At 44.7% G+C, this 26,892-nt stretch overlaps 1 protein-coding gene across 20 annotated transcripts in view; it reads right to left on the reverse strand.

Moving 5' to 3' along the window:
- Nucleotides 1-26,892, reverse strand: part of LOC126916767 (voltage-dependent calcium channel type A subunit alpha-1) — a 99,281-nt gene that overhangs the window by 64,087 nt on the left and 8,302 nt on the right. For all 20 annotated transcript variants that reach the window (XR_007710728.1, XM_050722886.1, XM_050722887.1 and 17 more), the window contains exon 2: nt 9,194-9,433. Coding sequence is in view for 19 of the 20 variants with exons in the window: in XM_050722886.1 (XP_050578843.1) it covers nt 9,194-9,432 (239 nt within the window). In the remaining variant the exon portion in view is untranslated. The remainder of the gene's footprint in view (nt 1-9,193; nt 9,434-26,892) is intronic.

Raw genomic sequence — 26,892 nt, forward strand, 5'->3', positions numbered from 1 at the left:
GTCTACTACCCCTCTCTCTCTCTCTCTCTCTCTCTCTCTCTCTGCGTCTCTCTTTCTCTCTGCCACACAAAGCAGCGTTGTCGTCTTCGTTCTTCTATCCGCGTCCTCGCTGACACATCAGCTGGAAATCCGCTGCAGAAACCCGCCGAGGAACCGGTCCAACGACACCGATCGCTCGTGATATTATCCCTTCGTTTCAAATTGGAATCACCGCTTTATCGAGCGAAACTCGCGATATTTCTATTGGTAGACATCGTTAGACAGCGTTACGATCTCGTTTCCACGTAATTTTCTTCGTTAAGGAAACGATTTTTCTAACTGTATCGATGGTGGAACAGCTTAAGCGTATCAAGAGCGTGACGATCGGCAACGAACCCCTTGGACATTCTTTAACCCGGTCCGTGCTATAAAATACGCTCGTCCTCGTTCGGAGTCAGCCACCGGATGCGATGTATCCTACGCGACGGAGAGGAAAGTTGTCGATCTCGCCCGTGATGTCTCGTCGCAAGCCCGTTTGCTGTTCCACGTACGGACATCGCCTCGTAGCATCGAACTTTTTACCACGATCGTCCTCCATTTCCATATTAATTTGCGATTCGTGCTTTTTCGTGCTTTCGAGGGTAGCAGAGGCCGTGGATCGAAACCAAGTTGACCTCGAGAATCTGAAATCGGTCTCGACGCGCAATTCGCGTTCCGAAATAAACGTCGAACGACGCGGTGATAACGATAATGATTTTTAAGGATGAAAGGGGAATCGCGTGCAAACATTTACGCGAATGCGCAGTTCCGACCGGGACGCTAATTAAGTGGCAAATTAATTGGTTCGTCTTGGAGCGCAGCGGTCCGATGTTTACGCGAGTATCGATTGCTAATGGCTGCTTGCCCAGGTTCGAACCTGCTGCCGCTTCCCAACGGACTGCCGGCTAGCCTATAAACACCATAACCCATATTGAATTCCGCTAGCTTGCCATTCCGCGCCGTACGCGTGTACTCGCCTGTTTTTTTTTTTTTTTTTTTTTTTCGAAAACTACGAAAAACACGCGAAATTCATCGAGCATTTTTCAACAGCTTCCACGGTATCGTGTTTCCGATATTCGCAAGCTATTCGCACATTCGTACTTGGCAATTTTATCAAAATTCTCGAGTAGGAAACATCGAGTTTCCGCAAGTAGGATAAGGACGAACGTTTCGAAGGACTCCGACCCTGCAGTCTTATTACTATTAATTCGAGTAGAATTGATTCTCAGAGCCTTCGATGTAACTGGCCTGCCTGGCCGCGATTTAATTGAATCGTGTCTTCGAAATAAAAGGGAAATTTTCGGAAACTTGTAGCAAATCGATTCCGAGACGATCGAAACTTCATAGTTCATCGTGAAATTTCACGGAAGCAAAGAATCGACTGAAAATTAGCAAAGTGGAATAGGCAGGGGATATTGCGAAAGGGTCGCCCCAAATCGAGATAAAGTTAAGCGGACGGCTCGATTCTGCAATTACGGCTCCGCTAGTACGAAAGTTTCGATCGGATCACGCGTGCTCGTACGGAACAATGAAACGGTTAACTACGCTATCGTCTACGGGGCAAACGCGGCTTCGATTCGCCATGCAGTTATCCTCGCTGGTTACTTGGAACAATCGAATACACGAGGTGGTGACAACGTTCTACGCTATTTCGAACGGAGGAGCGAGCGGAAAGCTGGAATCGAGTAAAGCGAAACGGAGCCATCGGTAAGTATATCGCGCGATATCGATCTCTGTCAAAAATGATTAGCCCAATTATCTTAATTACCGCGGTCTCTGTGCTCTTTCGTGCTACAAACTCGAGCGAACGAGACCGACTAGCCGGCCAGAGACGAAGAAATCGTTTTTTCCTATGCAGCCGTCCGTACACAGTGCATCGGTGAGTATTTTCGCGAAACTGGGATGAAAAGGGACAAAAGCGACGAGCGACGGAGGAAAGCGACGGAGAAGGACGGAGAGGGCGAAAGAAATCGATGCCAAGTACGCGTGCACTTTGACAACGTGACTACGGGGATGCATTCGATGCACCATTACGTCCGTTCCTGTCCTTTCTTTTTCTTTCCCTCTTTCCTTTCTCCGCTAAACAAAGCAAATCTCGGCGTGGAATTTCGCAACTCCTCGACACCAGGTAGAAACGAAAGCATATGTTTGCACGTATATCGACTTACTTTCTTTCCTGATCACCAAAATAACCCGAAGCTAGGTAAACACGGCGATTAACGAACCACCGTGTAAACCGAAGTAACTTGATTCCATCGAGACCCGCCTTTGTTATTTCTCATTCGGTTTATACCCGGCACGTAGCAAATTTTCCTTCCAATCGCAAATATCGAATATCGAATGACCATCTATCGTGCGAACTATTCCAAGCGAAGGTATTTTCACTGAAGCTCGCGTTACTCGTTGGTACAACATATATATATATATATAGGCATAGACTTTTCGCAACAATATCGTTTCGATATCGTTTCGCGAGGTTGGTCGCGTTCGCGCGGCCTACCACCGCGGTTCATCGCCTTCGTCCTTTCCACTATTCTATTTCGTCCCGAGAAGACGATAAACGCGACGTCGCGAGCGCGCCACGTCGTCGTGTCTCCGATGTGCTGGTAGACCTTTATTCGTTGATGGGATCGCGAAACGCTGTCGAGACTGGGAAAGCGAGCGGCAGAGAAGAGGGGGTGGTGGCGTAGCAGGCCGTTAGAAGGGATGGGTAGAGGGAGAAGGGCGAACGGGTGGAATAGATGGAAGAGGAGCCGTAGGTGGCGGTCTCGGTGTTGGCAGGGGTTGGAGAAAATGTGGGACGTCGAACTCTCCTGGACTACCTCTACCCAGCCATCCCCTTTCTCCTCTGACGAGCGCGCTCGCTACATCCACCCTTCGCTCGCAAACAGCTCTTTTCGCCTCGTTCAATCCGTTCTATAGCCAGCGACGGTCGCGTAGGACGCCAACGACGACGATACAACGCCGGTATTATCAATACCATCGGTATTATCGTTTCCGAGATATTACTCTTGCTTATTGCTCTTAGCGTATTGCTTCGCGGTGTTAATCCAAGTAAAGTCTATCCGAGTAAGTCCAATTAGAAAAGTCATCGGTCGCTGTTTCGGCCACGTTCTCCTCGCTGGTTGATCTCGAAACGGCCGTGAGTAAGAATCAGCCCGTGCCGGGAATACAGCGATACGGTTCGGAAAGAAGAGATAGCGAAGAACGAAACGAGATACGTCTATCACGTTGGCAACGTTCGTCAAATTTGCGATCGTGAACTTGCGCGACGACTTTCTCCGCTTCGGTCGTTAACAGCTATACGCCCCGAAATGGCGATAATTAAAATTATATCTCTGCCTTATTGCTTCTCGCCGTTGGCGACCAACGAAATTAACCGAGCGATAACATCGGAAACCGCCAATGAAAGCCGAGATCGACGACGAAGTGGAACGACTTAATTACGAAACTGTCGTTAACGAAAATCCAGATTGTCGTTTTAGCCGTTTTTGTGAGAAACGATTCTTCTCGCGAGACGTAAGAACGACCCTCGAACGTATTTAATTTCTTATCCATACGCTGCACGATTTCTATTCGTATCGTATTTTCTTGCCGATAACTCTATGAAAGAAGCGTTTCTATCGTTCCTTTATTCGCTTTCGTGCACGCCATTACTTTCCTCGATATGCCGGTCTACAGGTGCGTAGGAGTCGCGTAACCTGATGATTTTCCGTCGTTACGACGAAAATTATACCGGGAAAACTGGATTAGCCAGAGACCGATAAAAAATTTACTCGCCCTTCCCCCTCCGCCGTTAGATCGATATCTCATTCCTACGTTGCTTAACTCGAAAATAGATTTCTCTTTAAAACACGTCGTTCGAATTTCTACCAAGCTGATCTTTTAATCCACGCATTCATCGTCCTTATTTCTCGATTCCGTCAGTAACGCGGATTGCATTCCGTACTTTGGATAATATCCAAAGTATCCCGTCAAATACTTCCAAGAAAGAGAAATAATATTTCGAGGAAGCGCCTCGATCAAGAACAAATTATCAGAGTCGAAGAAACCTTGGCCTGAAATTTTCCGTCTCCTTACGTAATTTATTCTTCGAACCAGAGCTCGAATTTGGTTCTTCGTTTTCGACGAGAGGTCGAGTTCATCCTCGCGTGAAAGGTCGTAGCTTGCGATGGGCAAAAGTACGGCTTTCCATAGGTTTCCTTCGAACATGGACTGTACAAAGTTCGTCGACGCGTGACAACAACGACGATGACATCGACGACGCGAGTTACTCTCGACGGCGCCCGCGTGTCCGACTGTTTTCACCCTATTCCACTAGACAAAACCGATATCGCTTGGATCGAGGTAAAGCGATCGACGAACCTTGGAAGAAAAACGGACGAAACGTTCTTCTTATCCTCCCGATGAATGTACAAATTTCCTTAACACGGGGCAACTTGTTTACGACTTTGTATCGGAGCGAAAAACCGCGATACACGGCGAGCACGATCATTTCGAAGCAAAGAAAGTACGGCGCAATAAGCTCGACGTGAAATTTGTACGGAAGCTACGCTGCCTCGTTTATCGGCTGCGACTCTATATTCGAGCTCAAAGGGTTAATTCGAAGCTATTAATCGCGACCGTGCTATTTATAGCGCGGCGCAGCTTCGACCTTCGAGCGCGTACGCACGCACGCGACACGAGTCGCGTAAAGCGATGCCTGCGTTATCGAGTCCTTTTAGTTTCGTCTCTTGGAAAAATAAGATTTTCCACTTTCGTTGAAAGGCTCGGTCGACGAGACCGAAAGCTCTTTCGGCAGTCGCGTTCTGTCGCGACGAAATTTCCTGTTATTCCGGTATCGGAGCTTTCCCTCTTGTCGAAGGGGTGTGAATTTCCATCGATGAGGAGGTTGAGGGGCGGGAAGGACGCGAGCCGAATGACGAAAACAACGTAACCGTAGGTTCGGTGGGTATCGCGGAGGCGTGGAGAGACGAAAAGAGGTAAAGCAGAGGCGAAACGAGACAACCTCCGTCGAATTGCGGTTAATCAGAGGCAGGGCTGGACCGGGAGAATTTTAATCGAATCATTCGATCGGTCTGTCAAAGCGTACAGGTGACGTCACTGGGTCGGTCGCCAATCGAGATCGGCCGAGGGCGTTGCATGTAACACGGCCGATCGCGCAGCCTGGCTAAAATCGTCCACGACAAAAACGCGCTCCGTTAATTCCATATCTATCCATCGATCGATCCGACGTTGATCGTTTCACGCCTTCTCCGTCGTTCACAGGCTTTGGATCGAGTCGCCACGGCCGACGTAGGCACACGAAGGGATACTCGAAGATGCTCCACCGATCAAGAGCGAGGCTGGCCTTCGCGTCCACCTTCCGATAACCCGAGTAACGTCTTCGTTCTCTTACGATCGTCTTAAATCGTGAAAATCGACCGACAGCCAACGTAGCCCGGCGACGAGCGTCGAGCAACGTCGAGAAAAAGTAGAACGCATTCTATGACCTGCATTCGCGACGACTTCGTTGCTGGGCACAACGAAAGAAAAACGGTGCGTTGCACCGAGAGAGCACGATCGGGGCTTCGTAAGTCAAGTCATCTGAACCCCGTTAGCTTCGTCATCTATTGGTCTTCTAACGTAAGGGCTGCTCTGCATCGAAGCAAAGTCAAACGGATTTACGTCTCCTTATACCGAGAACAGAAGCATAAGGTTTCCGCGTCGTACCATCTCTTTCGCTTTCGATCGGTCATTCGCAAATTAATCCGTTTCTCTCGCGTTAACGTACTTATCGGTACACGTGATGCTTACACGTCCTCGCAAAACTCTCTTTGTCGTCTCGCTGCTTTCGCGTACGCCGAGTCACCGATTCCACATCTCGCGAGGAACGCCGTCCTAATACCGCAAAACCAACTACCTCCACGTAGCTGTGAACGATAATCGGATGTTTTCTCGCTGGTTGTCTGGCTCTCGTGCACTCCAATTAATCGCGAATCGCTGATCGTTCTAGAATAACCACGAATATCTGATACGATGAAATTCGAATCGAAATACTTCCGTTATTCGTATATCATTGTCAATCGATAATTTTACCGACTCGTTCGTTATTCGGTGGACATCGTAACGAGTCAACCGCGTATCTTTCGAGCTCGCGTTTCTCCCTCAGATTTATAGGTCTGGAGCAACGTTTGAGAGAGCATCGTTTTATTTTTCGAAATAAAATCCGGCCGAGTAGCCGGACACCCGTTACGGTCTCACCGTCTTATGAGAAAATATCATTCCCAGAAGAGGTTGCGCCAACCTATCCCTGCCACCGAAACCAGCAACCTCGGTTCTCGAGTTTACCGACCTCGCCACGTTGCGCTTGTTTTCGTCGCAACCACGAAAATCTTTGAACGTTCGAGCAAAGCGATAAGGTGCTCCGATTTCTCTACGAATATCGGTTAAACGTCGAGAAGTCAGCGTCGAGTATGTCGGAGCAGCTTTTGTCCTATCCGTCTCCTTGGTCTTTCCGTTTCGACGCTTATTTTTTCCGATTCGACGATTATTCGGAGAACATCTTATTACTATTTTAGATACGGCAAATAAGTGCGACGAACAGTAAGACACGCGCTACGATCTTTCTAGGATTTTATCGTACGAGCTGGCAACGGTTGCTATCACCTTCGTTTATTTGGCAAATTCTGTTTCCACTATTTCTGTTCGATTCGTTCGAACCGATGATAGAATCGAAACTCGGTGAAAGTTGAAGAAACATAGTTGCTAGACTCGCATAACCGTCGGAGATCTGTGTCGTCGGCCAACCCTCTCCGCGGTGCGTTCACCACCGATCAAACCTTACACATCCTATGCTCGTCACTTTCTCTGCTCGCCTGTCTCCGGTTCTCGCCCCTTTTTCCTACCCCTACTTCTTCTTGCTACGTCCGTTTTCTCCGAACAAGCAGGAAGAAAGTCGAAGGAACGCGTTCGTAGACAGAAAGGGAGAGGGTCGATGAAACGGACACTGTGACAACGCGATCGAGATAGAAAATATATAGAGCGACGAAGATAGACGGTAACCGAAGGAGGAAAGGAGACGGCCGAGCAAAGATACAGAGCGGTGCGCGAGAAACGAAGGAAGGCTACGATGGCGAAAGAGGGTCGAAAGACGTCGAACGACTGTAAGGAGAAAGCGGGAGAAAAACACGTGGAGATGGGTTAAAACGAGAGAAGAGGGAAAAGCTAGAGACGGAGAGAGCCGGACGGCGGTGTGGAAAGGGAGAATGGCATCGTGCGAGACAGAGACGGCCACGCAGGGAACAGGGCTGGGAGGGGTAAAGAGAGCGAGAAGGAAAACGAAGGAAAGAGAAAGAGAGGTGGCACGCGCAATGCGGGTATTGATTCACGGCGGCAGCAGGCAACCAGCCTGAAACACACGACCGAGTCGACTCGACTTCGCGACTCTGAGACCCCGACTCGATTCACCCCACAGTAACACATCGGCAACCATAGAAGGAGAGAGACCGAGACACGATTTGGCTGCACGCTTTCCTACCGATCGCGTACAAAGCGACGGTCGTATGTCGGACGTCCCCGAATCTATTTGTGGTTCCACAGAGAACCGACCAGCCCTATTCTTCGCCAAGCCCAACGCATCGATAAACCGACCATGTAACCAGAAATCCCTAAGAGGTTGCAAAGCACACTGCCCCCTCCGAGTCAAAGTCTCGTATCGAACGGTGATCGGCCAAGAATGCACGGATTCGATCGCGACCTATTTACTTCTATGAAATATCTTGCCTCGTGTTCCCTCGTTCATTTCGTTATTGCAAGTTCGTTTTAACACGTTCGAACGGTACGTCGGTGAAACACACGACGTTAACAGGTTTATCAGTCTCGCTTCGTTGGACGACGCTAATTTCGCAGGGGTTTGATTTGGTTGGGAAACTCTGCGCGATTGTAGTCTCACTCGGTATCACCGATAATCCGAGAAACCCGTCTTTGCGAGATCAACGATGGTGTGTGCGCCAGCATCGTTTCGCTCGTTAACCAGTGACAACCAAGATAACGTCGATTCGAAAAACCGAATATGGATAAGGATAAAATCGAGGAGGAATGAAATCGTGAAATCGATATTAGTGACCGTTTTAATAGCAAAGGTCGAGAACCTTGACGACGATTTTGTTCGCGACAGCGCAGATCTACTCGCGCGTAACGTAGATTCTCATTATTTACACACGTCGTTATCGTAAAGTTCATTACGAAAAAAAAAATCTATAAGAAATTCAGAATACAGAGAAAAATTCGGTAGTCTGATTCATCGAACGATTGTTTTAAAAATAACTACGTTAATGCGTAGAGGAATCGTAATTAAATTTAATGGAACGGACAACATCAGTCTGTGCTAAAAATAATAAGTAATAGCCAAAAGGATCGAAGGCTGATCGATAACGTAAAAAGCGCCGGGAGTACAGACACCTCGTCACGTTAGACCTTAATTCAGCCGCAGTAGTGCATACTCTAATGTGGTCAGCCGCAACCTATGCCTGTCGCCATCTTGTACCGCGTGAAACGCTTTCGTGGCAATGAATCGATCACAATACGCCGATTACGCGTCGTTGTAAACGTCGCATAGACCGAGAACGACAGTGCGATAAAATTTACGGAGACCACAGACCCTTCGTGTTACTGTCAGTGGTATAAGCAACCTACGATCGGACGACTCGCAAATTCTGTTATACCTCCTACCGATTACACTCCGCCATAAACACTACCCTACGAATACCGTTCACGATAGCTGATAACCTGATACTACTCGTTGATAAGTTCGATACCAGGGTAACTACTATCTCTCTAGTCCGCTATCAGCGGTATCCCGCATCATTGACTAAATACAGGATAAGCCGAACGTTATACGGGGCTTCGTGTTTCACGTTCTGAAATACCGACCTGGAAAAACATCGGAGCGTTTCTTACGCCCCCTACGATTTGCCACGACGAACATAGGAATTATCCGATCCAATCCGATAAGAACATCGAGAGGGCTGTTGTATTATCGACCAGTTTAACATCCTGTTCCAGCCTTCCCGGTAAGTAGATACCGACGGTAGGGCTCGAACTACCTTACCATCTTACCCTGCCATCCTGTCCGGCTTATTACGTAAGAAGAGAGACGGTTCGCGAGGAAACGTATCAAGCGAATGAAACTCACATGATATCGCCGAGTTTAATACGAGTCTGCACAAGAGCGCAACTCTTGTGATCACTGGTGGTAACAGCCCCGCGCCTTCTGGCAGCGTATCTCTGCACATCCGGTGGTATAGCAGCATCGTTGGAATTTCCAGAGGCCCCTGGTCCACCATATCCAACGAGGCCCACACCTCCACGCACCAGCGGGCTACTGCCACGCCGACGCGTAGACATGTGCCGGCCTCCCACGCCACCCAACATCCTAAAAAGAAAAAAAACACCATTATTTTTTAATAAAAGTCTCCGACTCGTTTTGTAACGTTTACGAATCTTTACAAATCCTTGTACGGTACCGTTTCGAAAATTACGAAGCGACGATGCTTTTAACACGAATGAAAAAAAAGAGACGGAGGCGAACAGAGAGGAAAAGTTGCATGAATATTCAAAGACTCCGTCAATGCGAAATTAGCACATCCGATGAGACGACAGACTGTACGAGGATCGAGAAGATTAGGAAAAAACTCGGTAAAACCGTTTCTCCTTAATTGGGTTAGGTTGACTAGCCTAATCTCAAAGTATCAAGAGTACGTCAAGTCACGCGATCTACCGCTTGTACTCGCGCGTTTGCCCAACTTCCTCGCATACCGGCGACCATCGATAGGCTTTTTCCCTTTTTCAATTTCGTTTCTACCGTGCCTCTACGCGGGTTTCGATATAGGGGAGCTATATACCGAATCCGATCGCCAGTTTTTATACGCTTCTAACGCCAATTTTATACAATCGCCGATATCAGCTTATCTTCGTTCCATGGAAAAATTTGATAACGTTGCTCGTTGTCCGGTCGCCTGGCTTCAACGCGAAGAAACACGCACGTCAGACAGCCAGCTCGTTTCATTTAATTTAATCGTAACCATCATCGACGAGCCACGATGGAATACTCCAATATCTCGCCGTTGAAATCAATTTAACTAACAGTGAATTCGTGTATGAAATATTCGTTCAATTACAACTGTCCTCAGAATATTGGTTTTCACGTTTCCTCGAACACTCGATTCTCCCTATCTTTGGCTCTTCTATTCTCCCGTTCTCTCAACCAAGATTCTAGAACCCATTTAAAAAAAGACTAAAATAGCATATTAACGACAAATACAGACGTCGTTATATATTAAAACAATCGACCCTCGCGTATGGCGGGCACAAAGACAATTAATTTTTTCCTAGCAATCGCGATAACGTACTTGTAAACGGTGGCGAGCGAAAGAAATAGTCGTCGCGGCCAACCGACTTATCTCCTTTCCATAATTTTGTCGCTTGGTGCTAGTCGCTATCGAAAGTGACTAGGCTCCGTATATAGTCAGACAACGGCCTACCATGTGGTTAAAACTTCTTCGTTGTTCCGTCTATGCGGTTCTCAAAGTTGGCGAACGTTTCAACGGAAGAAATATTTCGAGATGTTATCTCCTTCCTTTAGGAATACGATGTTTAGAGCCGCTTCGTCTCCCCAGGGAAAAACTGCAAAAAGCGTTCAATGTTTTTCCTAACTGAGACGCTTTCGTGGAATATTTTTCAGCACGAAACCCAACGCTTGGAAATAATTCGCGATACTTTAGGAACCTGCGTTACGAGCAAAGTACCTTCGGGTTAAAAATATCAGAAGCTTAATTATCAACGGACCAGACAACGCAAGAGTTATATGCAACGATGCGTTGATATCGTTTTATGAATTTTTCGGGGTCAAGACGATTCTTCGCCTGAGTTTATCAGGGTAGTTAAAATAAGGGCGAAGGTCGGGGCAGACCGATTATCGCGATGTCCACGGCCTCGATAATTATAATTTATAGAGTCGGAGAAAAGAGGAAAGAGTCAGTGGCCACCATAAATTCCATTTTAGTCATCTGTCGCCACGCAAGCCCTTGTTATCCTTATGGATTTTTCCCCGAGCCATCTCTAAAGTGTGTTCCATTTATTCCAGCAACTTAGTTTCTTTATACATAGCCCCATCCTGGCCATTTGTCCTTATTACGTTTCATAGCGAACCCATGTGCAAGCGGCCGTATGTCCTTCGTCTGCTTTCAGCTTAAAAGGAATCGAAAACGAACCAATGCCAGCCAGGGCAAAGCAAATATTTTGCCGCAAGCACGCATCGCAAATTTCAATCTTTATTGGTCGTCGACCGATCGTCGAATCGATATCGGCGTACTTCTTTAATTAACCATCCTTTTCAAAGTTCCAACGTTCGTTCGAAAATTATACACGTTACCCACGGGGTTCGAGGTAACAAGTAACTGGGAGAATCCACGGTTGCGTGCATCCGGCAGCTTTGAAATCTCATTAAGAGTTTCTTCGATTTCCGCTGTAAGTAAATTGTATCGAGGATCGCTATCACGACGCGCCTCGTTCTGACATTACGCGAGCGCTACCGAACACGGCCGTTGTAATAAAAAATCCGACACAACGAATATAAAGTTTTTTAATAAAAACGATGGCGTTTCCGAACGAAGCACTTCCCGATGGACGAAAAATTGTTCGATCCGAACAACGATCTCGACAAAGGCAGCTGTACGTGATTTTCAGTTTGATTCGGCCGCCGACCGGTAGATCGAATCGCGGCGCGGAATATTCATCGACGATGATTTCCGCGCCAACACACGTTATTTGCACGAACGAATTAATATCTGGCTCTTCCATTGCCCGCGCAAAATGAATTTCAATCCATTACACGTATAACCAACTTACGTCCATCTACCCGAAAGTAATAGTCATCGAATCGTAACCGCACTGCCGATAATCTCGAACGCGAATTTATCCATCTTTAATTGTCATCGTACAACGAGTATCGAAACGTTAAGAACACTGTCTATCTCGTTATAAAATTAATCTCCATTTTCTCGTACTCGTTATAATTTCAAACTTATTTACGCGTCTTTTAAACACATTCTCGAAATGATTATCGGAACGTTTATCGAAATTCGTATCAAATATTTCCCATACTCGAATTCTCTATCGAAACGTTGCAAAATGTCAACTTTCTCATTTACTTTCTCCGTTTTCATTGGAAATTCGCATATTTTCTATGTTGCTCGTCGTAAAGTTGCACGTAGCACAGAATATACCGGTGCTGACAGTCTGTCGCCGCGTCGCTTCGTCAATAATAGTGCAATTGACGTTATGGTCGCAAAACTACCGGACAACAATGCGCTAATCTACGCTCGTAGACCTGTCCGGCAACAGCTTTCGGCCGAGTAACGAGGAAGGCATCGAGGCGTGTGTGTCGACAGAATTCGCGCGAATATTTATCGAACACACAGTGCGATTTTAATATCTATAAAGTATAAAACGTACTTCGAACAGCGACGTATTTCCTTTCAAAGGTCGAAGAATCTTTACGAATCGCGAAAGAAACCATTTCTTTTGGTCAAAGAAATCGACATTAAAAATATAAGAAAAAAATGTTACGCTCCTTTTCACGTTCTATCGCTTGTTCGTTCGTGGTTTCATTTGATTAGAATTTATCATAGCTGGTCTCATTTCAGCGGAGAACCGCTTACAATTTCAGTAAGACCACCCAGTACATTTATAGGTACTGTCATCCCCACCCGGCCACTTCATTCCCGCCGGTCGAAATTTTAGGGTAGCAACCTGTTGCTAGGCACCCCTGGGAACTCTTATCCCACCTCTCTGTTACCCGGCAACCCCTGATACCCCCTCTCTGCCCGCTCGTCTGTACATCAACCCTCCTCCGTTGACGTGTACAGAATGTCCGTAAGGTCTCCCGGCTCGTCTCTGTCCCATCTTCTCTATTCGAATTCGTTGCCACCTCGTTCTTCCTCCAACTTCTTTACGGCTGTTGCAAATTTATCTTCTCTTTGGATGTCCCGCAGCAGAAGGGAAACTGAATCAACGAAAATTTAGATAACTTACGATGCAAATTCCCGCGATGTATTCCGACGCTACGTTGTTCCTGAATTATTCGAATTCGAGTGCGGTCGAAACGGGTAAAATTCGATTTAATTTCAAACTCGTTGCAAATGCATGATATTTTATCACGTTCATTTCGATTATGCCGTGTTAATAGGATTCTAACGAGTTTTACTCGGTTTAAGGTTCTAATCGTTTATTACAGCATCATCGTACCGCACGTTAGCGTTTCCACCCGGCACAGACACCGAGCTATATTTTTACCAACTTTACGCTTTTTCCTCCGGTTACCACTCTCACCTCGTTTCTTATTCTCACTAGCTTTCCTTTCTCTTCCGGCGACATTTCCTCACCCGGAATACCGTTTTATTTGCCCCTTCTAGCCAGTTTTCCTTCCCTTTTTTGCCCATTTCTTAACGTGGCTCACGGACCCGTTCATTCGGCTCGTGTACACTAGCCGTGGGAAATCTAATAACGAATCGGAGGGATCGAGCGGTTCGCCGTGAAATTAGTTCCATCGTAGAGCCCTCGCGTAAAACGTTATCGAGGGAGCTGGTCCGAGGCTGAAATCAGGGTTTGAAAATCCCTTCGAGGGGTTCGTGATAACGCCGGCGTTAGGGGCGAGGGAAGAAAACAAATATACTCGAGCCCTCGTTGAAACAGAAATTCCTCCATATCAATCGATCCCTCGTGATCGCAGATCCGAATATTGCCTGTACGATCCTCGTTAATCTTTCGATGGTGTGTTCGTCGCCAAACTCGGCTTGCTCTCTCTTCGTTTATTCGTACGATCGTGACACGATTGTTCGTCGTAACGGCACTCTATTTGGCGAGATGCCTGGAATTTCAAACGTGAACGTATCGTCGTGTAAATCACGAGTTACCAACGACGAAGAAGGGAGAAATTACGTTTTCATTTGGGGATGTCGCCTTTACACGACTTTTACAGCGAAACATATGTTTCAATAATTACGAATTCTAGGACTTGAAATCTGGCTAGTGTTGTCCAACCAGTTTTGCATCGCATCCCATTTCGATTTTACTTCCACAAGATGCGACATTCGTTCCCCCGTATAGTACATGCAGTTATAACGGCGAAGTTCAGACTACTGTCAACGAGGAAAGCTGAAATTCTACCGAGGCTTCGAGCAGAAAGTTTCGGTCAAGAAGTGACCGTATATATTACCTGCCATAGAGAAACCAGCCCGACAATCTTTTTTTTTTCTTTAAATTGGAGGATGGAAGCCGTTTCGAGGATGACAAATAATCCTGGAACGAAGATAAGGCGACGCGATGTGTCTCGCAAGAAGAATTGCTCGCAAAACGAATTGTAATACATCTGGAGAAACGAGACAACCTTTTTTCCTAATATGATAATTTTCCGTTCCAACGAAGGAAAGGCTGTATAACATTCGGAGATAGTTATTCCTCCTACGCGTTTCGATTTTTCTATTTAAAACAAAAAATCTCACTATACTCGCGGCAATCAAATATAGTTGGCATAAAGGATACGATATAATAGGTGGATTGGCGGAAACATGCTAGAATTATCTAGTCATTGGTCCATTATTTTCGCCGCTATCCAGCTTCTTCTTCGTCTACGTTCGATACCCTTTCTCTCCCTCTCTTCTTCTCCTTCGCTTTGTCCTTACGTTGGCTCTATATTTCTCTCGCTAATAGGATTTAATTTTCCTTCTCTCCCGATCGTCGACCTCGTTGTCTATTAACGGGCAAGAGGAAGATCCGCCGGTTGGAATCTCGTAGAATCCGTTCGTTTACCATCCTGTCGGTGCATCCGACACCTACGGAATGAACCCACCCACAGATCGGTGGAACACAAAGCGCGACGCACACCATTAATCTCTGCATGCGACAGAAAGTTTCTACGAAAGTCTGTCTCTATGGCGCGCCACACGGTCATCTCCTGGCTAACGTAATTCAGCTCGGATTCCTGTCATTCGAAAAGAAACAAGCGCAACGATCGATGCAAGGAACGCGCGTAATTCCGCGGCGAATGTCGTAGGTTCGTGTCAGTGAATCTCGAACGGATACATGTAAAGTAAAGCTGTCTCTTGAGACGCGTCATGCCAGGTATCCACTAACGACGTATTATATAACGAGCGATATCTCGAGGATACGAGCGTGATACGCTGCGTTTTCACGCAAATTGATAAACAGCCTGACCTAACAAATGTTCCAAGATAACAAAGACCGCCTAAAGATACTCGAAAATCGCTTTATACCTAGTTCTTGCGCGATATATGCTTTAATATTTGAATAAATTGTATTTTTCTTATCAGGCTGGCTCTTGGATCGTATCGCGGATGGCTTAGAATCGTAAGAGAGATACGCGTCCGTCAGTGCAAGTAATGGAAGCAGACTAAACTGTAATCTCTGCAAAACCATACTCGAGTACAAGAATCAACAACGATGAAAAGATTTCCAGAGGGTAGACGCAAGAAACGAATTGCCGGAGAATCGATGTAGAAGAATGGGAAGCTTCCCGGTTTCTCGATGAATCTGCGATGGTCTTGTCTGCGCGGATGGGACGCGTTCAACACGTCGGTATTCGAGAGTTTCGCACGCAGAACGAAATTAAGTGTCAGCAGCCGTGATAATTTCCGGAATGTCGCGTCTCCTTTGGTACGATCGATTTCTTTCTTTCTTTTCTCTCCCTTTATGTTAATTCCTTCGCTTCCGATTATAATACACTGTCGATTGTAATATATAATCTAAAGATTTACTTTTATCGAGTTCCTTTGACGATTGCAATTTGGAATAACGTTGCTGCCGTTATTCGTACGAGAAGATAGAAATCGATTTATGGTTGTCGGGTTTCATACAGATACGCATAGAACAAAAATGGGAAAATATAATAACGAAATAAATAATACGAGCGAGAAAGAACGATGACACTTTTCGCGGAAACGACGATGCTAAACGAAATCACAGCGTTAAAAATATCCGGGTACTTTCAACTTAGCCCTCAATTTCCGGTGAAGTGGACTTTCATAAAGGCTTTTTTGATAAAATGAAGCGCAGACGAGGACAGTTTTAATTTCGATAAAATCCACTTGGCTCTTGTACGAATTGGAGATACATGTCAGTTCTAAAGAATGTTGATTTTCTTTGTACTCGGCTGGTCGAACCCAGCAAAACGCTCGAGTAACGAAACGATATTTCTTTACTCTATTTGTATTCTAACGCGAAAGTGGAAATATTCGTATTATATATTGTATTATTAATATTTCGTCGATCGATACGTTGAGATTAATTCTTTCTTCGAACGTAATTTAACGAACGAAGAATTTCGTTGCTTAGCGATAAAAGCGTCTGCCATAAGAACACTCGAAAACGGACAATGACAATATCGATTTTTCGCCGATGCGATACCACCTAGCTGCCGGTCAGTAATTCACACTCGTGCGTTTCTTTCGCTCGAAATTTTTGCTAGACCGCTGAAAGGGAAGCTGACGCTTTTATTGCGTTTCGTCGCGACCACTTTTATGCTTTTCATAAAACTAAAAGAGATAGCGCATGAGTTTCCTATGAAAGGGGACATAAAACCATAAGATATTCGAAGAACCGGAGCACATTGGTACGTCGAGCGATTTTCGAGGAATAATCGCGAGGTAAAAGCGTCGTACTTTTCGCGTACGACTCGTTTCCTCCGCTTGTTTTATATTTTTCCGCGTCGTAAACTTGTCCTGCGATGTTCGTATCACGAAGAGTCGAACAGAGTCTATAACGAAGAATCGAGGCGAGCGTTCCGCATCGTCGCGTCGCGTCGATCCATCAAGAAATTCGTATTACATTCGAAGTATAAAGCACAGAAGATTAATGAAGTTTGACTAGTACGGATAAGGAATGCCGTGACGCAGCTCGCACCACTTTGGCGCGCTTCCATGCAATTTGCAAGAGAGCAACAACGAATCGCATCGCCATCCTCCATTGTAAATCCTTCGTACTTACATACGTACGCTCCAGATTGTCCTATTGAAAGCTATAGAAGCCAAGTCGATCGCATCGCAGAACCGTTTCACCGTTTAATTGTGGGAAAAATACGCGTTCCGCCAAGACGTCGGACGAATTCGCCGACGATGTTTCTTCGAATTCATTTTCCGCGGTCGACGGTTGAAAAAAAGGTTGGCGAAGGATTATTCCTCGTAACCATTTATCGAAGTACATATTACCGGAAGAGCCATTTCCCATCCAGATTAGATCCAATGACAGAATCGGATATATCGATCGTATCCTTCGTTACGAAGCAGATTCTTCGCCGAGTTGGAGGATCGTCGAGCTGTCGTGACACCGTTTAAAAATGTATATACGTCTGGAGCGCATCGGTGTGGCAGCGAAAGAGAAATTGATCGAGGGCGGTCGGTTCGATTGGTCTCGAGTTGTTCACAGCAACTTCAAGTACGTTCAAATAGCCGAGGATTTTATCATCGACACCGATTCTTGCGAATATATGAGCGCCGCGGGACATACAGAAGAGATTGGCAGCCTATTGTCGGATCGTATATGCAGACTTCAATCGGAAAAGCTATTTCCCGATCGGATTCTACGGGTACGGGCCGAACGAACGATCGAATCGAACGGTCAGTCGGTAGGAGCGCAGTGCGCCACTATTCTGCTATTAAATTGACTAACGCGGTCGAGCTTTCAAAGCTAACGCGCGATATCAAAGGAAAAAAAAATATATGAAATCCTGCAAGAAACACGAGGAGAATCCACTTTCGAGAGAAGCAGCCGAACAAACGGATCCTGCGTGGCATTCAGCCTACCGATCGATTTCGCATCGATGTACCTTTTATAGAGTCGACCGTACCAGTAAATAGAACCGTCGCGCTTCTCTATTGTCCTTCGTTTTCCACATTTTCGCTCTTCTTCTTGTTCCTCGTGGAAAATTCAAGGCACTCTAACGAATGGCAAACGGTCGGCTAACTCCTCCGTGTCAAAGACTAATTGCAAACGAAAACAATGAAAATCCGTGACGACCCGAATTTCCCGATTCCTTCTATTCTGAAATTATTTCCAGATCCCGATAGACGACGGAATTCTTCGATATCGAGACGTTTCCTCTCAAGTTAAACTGCCACTTAATCGAGTTTACGTGCATCAAAGCTTCGCAACGATGGCCAGCTCGAATCTTGTCAAGTCGTGGAATCTCGGAGTAACTTCATTTTGTCCCCGGCCACCCTTTATTGCCTCGCTTTCGATAAACTTTGACCACCTTTCTTGCTCGTTCGATTAACACAGGGAATCGGTAAATATGAATTATCTCTTCGTACTTTACCGATTCAACCTTTCGTTTTATCCGAACCGAAGCTTCGCTATTAGCTTATCGCGCTTGCTGTCCATATCAATCGACATGTTCCACTATCGGTAGCCTAACGAACGGCGATAAAAGCGAAGAGCTATCGATCACCGTATCGCACTTTTTAACCGTAATATTGTTCGCATTCGTCGAGATTGTGGTAATTTGCATTCGCGTCGCACGATCCAACTATTACAACGTAAGGGACAACATTGTAAAAAGTGTCGTAAAAGCGCGGGCACAATGTTCTTAGATGGTCTCCGAAGCGTAAAGAAATTACAACGCCATACCAACTTTTGTAAACTTTTTACGATAAGAAAAGCTACTCTCATTTCCAGGACGGCGTAAATAATAAAGTAATCACCGCTAGCTCGCTGCTAGACAGCCAACTCTGATCACGATAAAAGACTCTTTTCTCTTTTCACTTCTAATTTGCTTTGATCTTAAAATCAGTTCGCGTTTTAAGGACAATCGAAGTTTCTCTTTCGCTGTATCGTTATCTATTCAACGATTTTCTTCAATTCCAATCGCAATAATTGATCCTTAAAACGCATGATAAAATATCGCGAAGTTACCGATTCGTGTTTTATAAAATCGTAAAGAAAAACTATCTTTTGTACGTGCAGAACATGTAAAGCGTTAGTTGTACAACGTAACTTCCGATATACTTGGAATACTTTAACATTATTCTAGATACGTAGAAGAAAGTAGTAGCTACGATTGATACTAAGACATTCGAGAGTTTTAGCACGCAAAGATCGATAAAACAAGAAATAATCATGGACGTCGATACTTTATTCCCTGGCGAAATGAATTATACTTTATTACAGTGATAGATGGTACGTGTATGTTATCGAATATATAATTTATTAATATGCGTAGGGTAGGTGTACGAAAGACCGACATTCCGTCGTATTTATATAATGTTCGAAATATCTCGCAACGTAATATCGTTGGTATTAGGCCAGGGACAAGATACGCATTTATGAATTACCCTGTATACAACAGTCTGCGATCGAGGGGCGAAATCGACTAGTAATCGCGTCGAAAGTAAACGAATTTCCATAACAGGCGTGTAACGTGGCAGGTTGTTCGAGCACGCTGATGTCACGTATCCAGCGAATGAAACGAAAAGTGGCAGGAACGCTGAACAATTCCATTACGCGGCGGCCGGAACCTTCGTTCCCGAGATATTATTGACACGAGCAAAGGCGATTGGAAATAGCATAGGTGGTAAGAGGTATTATGGCCGCGTAACATCCACACGCTTTCCAACGATAAGCGTGGAGAGGTCGAGACGCTCCGCTTTCACGTCGAGGCAAGGGTTTCCTTCCCTGCCATTTCCTATAGCTTTCGTTGCCAGACCATCGCGAATAATCGACCGAGAGTCGTGTTAGACCGCTAACCACCGTTAGAGCGCGATTAAACGCATTTGCATGGCCACGTTGTCGCGCAGTTTCGTGAAATTCCCTTCTCTTCTTCGCTTCTCAAAATCTGTCCAAAGTATTTGATAATTTCAAAGTTGGTTATCGATGTTATCGAAAAGAATAGTTAATTACGGATTTACGGCAACGAACGCTCCAATCGATCGTTCCTAATGCAACAACGAACTATTATTCTCCCGCATTTGACTCCTTCTAAATTCCTTCCTTCTCCTTCAAACTAAAAATTTCGCAATTGTATTTAGTTCGTTTCACGCGAATCTTCGATTCAGCATACGATCGGAAAAATTGATAATCTTTATTTAGCCAATTGTAAAGGGTTTCTCGTTACAGAATCGCATCGATGTGATCCGCTCTCTACGATGTACACCACGAGGTACATTCTGACGACCGACTGGTCGAATAGTCAAAGCGCTAGAACTTCGACACGCGTGGTACGAGAAGGAATCACGGTATCGTGGAAATTTCATAAATTAGAAAACCCTTCGACAAAGCGAGTTCCGGGCGTGTTTAATCGTCCTGTTTGCAAAACCCGTTGGATGCGAAATTAATTGCGTTGCCGGGGCAACGGTGCCTAACGAATTTAATGCTCCATAAGCGGCGAGTTAAATTACACGGCTGTATTCTTCTTGATTTCAAGCTGAATAAAACGTGGCCCTTCGAGGCAAACTGCACAGCGCGCGGAGCTACGTTTCTCGAATTGCTTTCCGAAAGGGAATCGACGGGAAATTTCCAAGGTGGTCTGGCGTTTTCGAAAAAATCACCGTGTTTACGCGAGATTCGCTTCGCGATCGATGCTTGTTCACAGGACCACAGCGTTTAAATATTAACGGCCGACACGTTTTTCACCGTGATCGATCCTCTGCATCGTGTAAAATAATTAAATTGGCAAACGAGATCCAATTGAAAACTGCTGTTCTGAGAAATCGAGAAACAATCACGATCGAACCAGTTCGTTTACGATATAATTGGATAAACGAACGACCCGACCTTGCAATTCTACAGTTTCGCTTTCCGAATTTACGATTACAACGAGACAGGAAAAATGATCTTTGGCTGGATTTACGATCGATCGATCAAAAATATCGAACGCTCTGCCGATGTTCGTCGATATCGAAGGTTATTTGGAACTCACAGTGTCGTGGAATTAGCTATCCGAAGCATGGTCGAAAATTAGCTTATCTCCTGCTGTGAAACGCGCAACAAAAATACCCCGTACAAGGTGTTTCGATGAAAACGCTTTTCACAGGAGAAAAAGCTTCCAAAGTTGTGAAACTCGGTACTAGTCCGATCTCAAATATCTCGCAGAAATGAAAGATCTCTCGCGAAGTAACTAGAATTCCAGCTACTGCTTGTTTCATATCGTATTCGGGAAAATAAATATCTGTCAGAAGAAGTACGCACAAAGCTCGAGATTTAATATTCAAACATCCAGAAAGTCTAGCTTCTTGTTGAAAATTAAGGATAACGTGGCAGGGTATCGTCGGCAAAATAATTAAGAAAATTTTCCAAACAACGCCTACGCTCGACCGATCGGTGCTACTTCGAGCGGGAAATTTCCGGGCGACGCGGTGGCTGAAAGAAAAATGTCGAGCGTAAAAGCGGAAGGAAACGAACCGACCGACACAAGCGGATCGCCGCATGCAGTTTATCGGATTTTTTATTACGTTACCGAGACCGGCATCCAATGGCACGAAGGCGTACAACAAGGTCCGACAACAAGACTCGACACAGACAGACTTCGAAAATTGTCGGTTTAGCCGATATACAAATTTTCAAGCAGTCAGAAAACCAGATAGATGTATCGGCATCCTGTTGCTTCGCTGCATCCATATCACCGTCGATGGGAAACGATGCGTGGTGGTTGTGCGTTCGCGACAACGCTCGTCTCCCTCTCTCTTTACCTCTGCCGCAATCAGCCAGTCAAATATCGCCCGATCGATAGTGTCTGGGTCAAAATAACAAGCACCTCCGATGCTCGCGAACGAGCGGCACCAAGAATCCGAGTATGATTAAAGACTATACTCGGCCACCCAATGCGCAATGGGGTCGTTATTCCATTTCATCTCCGCGGTTCATTATAGTAATTGCTTCCTTGTAACTGTATAGTAATGCTTGTCTTGGTTTTCTTGGCGATGCTCGTACACGTACGTAAGGAAACATCCTTTGATAAAGTATCGACGATACGATGTTCCAATCATGTTGGAAAACATACGTTGTACAAACGCTATATATCATATCGTTAAGGCTGTTCCATTTAACATCAGGACGACGCGAAGTCGCTACAGCAGGATGTTTTTAGAGAGTTATAGGTTTAAAAAATTGAATCAACGCGTAGATGGCTAAATATCGCTATCGCGATGGCGTGCTATCGGTTGCGTAACGTCCTGTCAAAGATTGGTTTGTTTAAAAATTGATCGATTCTCGATAAACTACTTTCACGAGATCGCATTAACGCGTTTACATTGAAATAGTTTTATCGGATCGAGCAACAACTCCGCGAGCTACATTTTGTACGTTTTGAACGGTAAAGAATGGAATAGAGTGAAACATCGAAGAGTGAAAATTTAACGCGTAATATCGTTTGACGCGGAACAAATTCTCGGATGAGTATTGACTTCGGCTTGACGCAGGAAGCTTGTAACACTTAAAAAGTAAAGCCGGCACGACGCGCAAATTTGACTAATTATAAAGTTAGCTTATGAACGTCATCCTAGTTATTATAATTTTGGCAATGATGGTTCCGTAACGAGGTATGAGGCATAATTGCGTTTGACGCGACTTTGCAAAATGAGTTGGGAAATGCGATTAAAAACGTTGCCTGCATGTAGCTTGATAAATTATGGAGCTGAATAGATAGGCGCGAGTGTGTGTGGCGCGGCGTACAATTAAAATGTAGCTTAAAGTGAAAGGATCGATACTCCGTGCACTCGTCAAAATCAAATTAAAGTTTATTATCGTTCATCCACCTCGTGGTATCGATTCGTCGGAATATTTTAGTCGAGTCATTCGAAAGAGAAAACGATAAGGAAGCGATAAAACGGGACATCTACACTCGTTTCAGTGGTTCCTTTAATTAACAGAAGTTACTACTCGTTAAAATTCGTTCGTGTCGGAAAGCCTGAGTATCTTCGAACTCTTCCACGAACTTAAATCTACATCGTCGAAACTATCGGGATCGAGAAACAAGAATATAACGGGAACAAAAGCGGAATAACAGAATTATTTTTCTCCCTACCTCATTTAACTTTCCTTCGCTTTACATTTTACCTAACACCTTCTTTCTTTTAGCGTTTGCCTCGCATATTTAGCAGCCGCGTTTCAAAATACAAATTTACATGAACATTCGCTTGCGCGACAGAAGATTTCTCGCGATATGGAATACGATTCTCGTATCTTTCGCCTGGTTTATTGAAAACGAAGACGCCAACTTTTCTTCCTGTTCTCTTCTGCTCGCGTACGAAGAGCAACAAAACTTACACGGAAGTTCGTTCGTGTCACTTTTCGCGAAACGAAAGTTGACGAAAGATATTCTTCCCGCCATTATTATTCTCAAAGTTGAGGAAGGCTTATTGAAAAAGAGAAAAAAGAGAAAAATAAGAAAAGAAAGAGAACCAGAGTTGTGACAATCGTGACTCTTTCATGTTCGAAAAGTCAGAAACACAGAAGTAAATTACGCGATCTTATCAACGATGTAGGTAATTCGAATAATCCTTCGGAGGGGGGAATGGAACGCGAGATAAAGTATACCAGAACTTTCCGTCGCTTAATTGCTTTCGACGAAGAACGAAAAAGACTGGTAAAGATCGATCGAAGATAAATAAAGATGTAAAGAATATAAAGATAAAAAATAAAGTGTTCCCGGCAAATTGAATGGAATCACGGCAACGATACAAGACACTAACACGAAGCGAGTCGAAATTACCCTTAATTTTTATTCATTCACAGACGTTTGCGGCAATTTATCGCCGCATCGTGAGAAATACTTGCAGCCGAAACGTTTTGTCATGAACTGTGATGGAGGAACGTGACCAGCATTTCCAAGTAATTTACTAAAAATGTAAGACACGGCCGCTTGTCATGGATTCTTCAAAAAAAAAAAAAAAAAAAAAAAAAAAAAAAGAATTCATTCGCAATAACAGCAAATTTCGTATATCTCTGACAGTGAAATTTTATTGGGAAAATTTCATTTGCAAAATTTCGTTTCGTTGTTTGATCTCGAAGGCTTCCAGGAGAATAGGCAAATCCAATACGGATTGGCAAGTAGTACGAACCAAGTACAAGTCAGACCCGACGTGAGGTATATTTAACGACTCCGCGTATCGATTTTTCTCATCTAAACGATTCCTTATCGTCCGTGTATACGTAGAGAATAACGAAGGGATGCGTTTCGTTTCATACAGAAAAAATTATTTTCGATACCAGTATCGAAACGTCGAATAACCGATACGAAGAGAAAGAATGTTCGTTGTATCCAAACAGACAATGGGGGAACAATTCTCTTAATAAAAATAAAAGTGTATATCTTCTATCTCGCAAGATATCGCTGTACCCATTACGTCAGGAATAATATCGCCAAGGTAACTGATCATTTTCCAAGACTTAGGTTGAAATTACTCGAAGAGTATCCTAGTCGGGATTACAAAAATGGAGCAAAAGATTACGCAAGATTAAATGGATTTCGAGGTCCTGCCAATTCCCCGCTAGATTGCTGGTTTCTTTCTTCTTTTTTTCTTTTTTCTTTTTTTTTTTTTTTTTTTGCCGAATCGATACTTTCTATTAAAATTTTATAACTTGGCTCCGAGAGATATTAAACATCGTACTTCCATTCAAGACTCCATATATAAAGTTTCACCGTTACTTTTGCCGTTGTGCATGCGATCGCAAGATCAGGATCCGAGCGAACTGTTAATAAACGAGTGGAAGCAAGATCATCGATTAGAAATGGCGTGATACGCGAGTCTCGTGTCCGCTACTGGTAATTAGTAGCTGCGGTAGACCTCTTACTGGAAATCACGATCATCAACGATTTATTCGACGATAAAGTTCCGCGCTACGCGAAATCAAGTCGATCGATGACAGAAATTTTAATTAAACGCAAAGTACATTGAAACGAGACGTAGACGAAGAACTTTTTAATTACGCGTTATACTCGAGAAAGTTAAAACGATAGAAGGTATGTCCGTGCAATTTATAGATAGATTTAGCGCGTTTGAAGGAAAGATTCAAAGTAGGCTACGTTTGACATCTTTACAACAATGATTACAAAGAGCCGTGAATTATTCGCGCAACCTCGAAAGGTGCAACGAGTTTGCGTTTAACACGCAAACGTGCGACCAATAGCAAATACGATCGTTACCGTTATTTACAGGAAAATTATCCATCAACCTGGCTGCCCTATATGCAGAAATAGTCGTGATTTCGTTGCTTTTCTTTTGTAATTCGCGTGACTAATCGTTCGTTGATTCCACTGCGTTTAATTGGCCGATCGACAGAGTTCGCGTGAATCGCACATTGAAATTCAATTAAATCGACACGTTATTAAAGTAGCGTGCTCGAAAATCTGGCAAACTTCAACTTGGCTAAAGACTGAAAAAGCACGATCGAACTTTTCAATTTAAACGTATCGAGTGTCTCGGCGAAATTCAGTCGAGATTTCTTCTAAGAAGTTATCTTATCCAAAGAAAGCCACCTTGCCTGCAATTTCCTGAAATACAGGTAATCGTGAAAAACCATCCCTTTTCATTGTCCGTGTTACCGTCGATGCGCGTTTCGTTTTATCACGGGAGATTCGTCATCCGATAAAACCGAATTAAAGGCGTCTCTCGCCTAAAAGAAGGACCATTTACCAAAAGCGACGCGATTCCAACATCCTCCAGACGTAAGAATCCATCTACATTGGACACTGTACGAAGAAACTCACCTTTCATCGCTCGAGTAGTCCTTTAATTAAACGAGGCAGAGTGTCTGCCGTTAAAGTTAATTTTCTTTCTTTAAGCGGATTATCGAGTAACTTTGCAAATTGCGGTAGACCCTAAATTCCGTCGTGTTAACGATATTTAACAGATCCGGCGACGAGAACGAAAATGAATTTTGACGCGGCGTCTAGGAAATGGGTTCGCGCGACCGGAGCAAAGGACCTTCGTTTAACGATCGCTGCACACGCCGATACACGTGGCAAATTTGCATGGAAAGCCTGTTGCGTACGTAACGGACAATTTTCGCCTGTAACCTGGTTACCGCGTTATCGGAGGATCACAACGCGCAACGTTAATGCCCAAAGAAATAAATTTCGTCCAACTAGAAAACGATGAAACGTATCTCGTATTCGGGCCATCCCGTAATTTAACGTGTATATCGCGTTCGCAATAATTAACGACGATTCCTTCGATCGTACATTTAAATACGTCGCGGAAGCTCGATACGATTCGGGTTAAAACGAGGAGACAGAACTAAGCCTAGCAACAGGTGGAGCCGGCGACGACTCTAGCTCGTTGCAGACCAACGGGCGCAAACGAGCCCGCGAGTAATCGATAATAATTATCCACTCGCTCTTGCACGTAAATATCCTCGAAAACAAGCTTCGCTGTTCCTGCTCCTCTTCGTACCAACCGGACTGCTCGAACGTGTCGCTTGAACTACAACGGAAGAATATCAATTCATCACCTTACACCCTCGTACCCTCGGTTCACCTTCGACCAACGTCCTCCGACTAACGCCAAACGATACTTTGAATTTCAAACGAAGAAAAGAAGATACGGCAAACCTGATTATCGACTCGATCGACGAACGATATATCAAATTAGATCGTTTAGCGGGCATTTTAAACGTCATCGCCAAAGCAACGAAACACTCTTCGACGAACGAACGAACGAGACGCTCGATAAGAAGCAGATATCGTACGATTTGTCTCGCGAGAGGGAACGAGAATGTCCACTCGATATCGTCTTCACAAAGTTCGTGTCTTCTTATAAAGAGGACAGGTATAAAGCCCTTCGATCGAGTTTCCATTCGCGTATCTCTAGAAACGAACGACATGTT

This window comes from Bombus affinis, chromosome 5 (assembly GCF_024516045.1).
Source record: "Bombus affinis isolate iyBomAffi1 chromosome 5, iyBomAffi1.2, whole genome shotgun sequence".
In the NCBI taxonomy this organism is placed as follows: Eukaryota; Metazoa; Arthropoda; class Insecta; order Hymenoptera; family Apidae; genus Bombus; species Bombus affinis.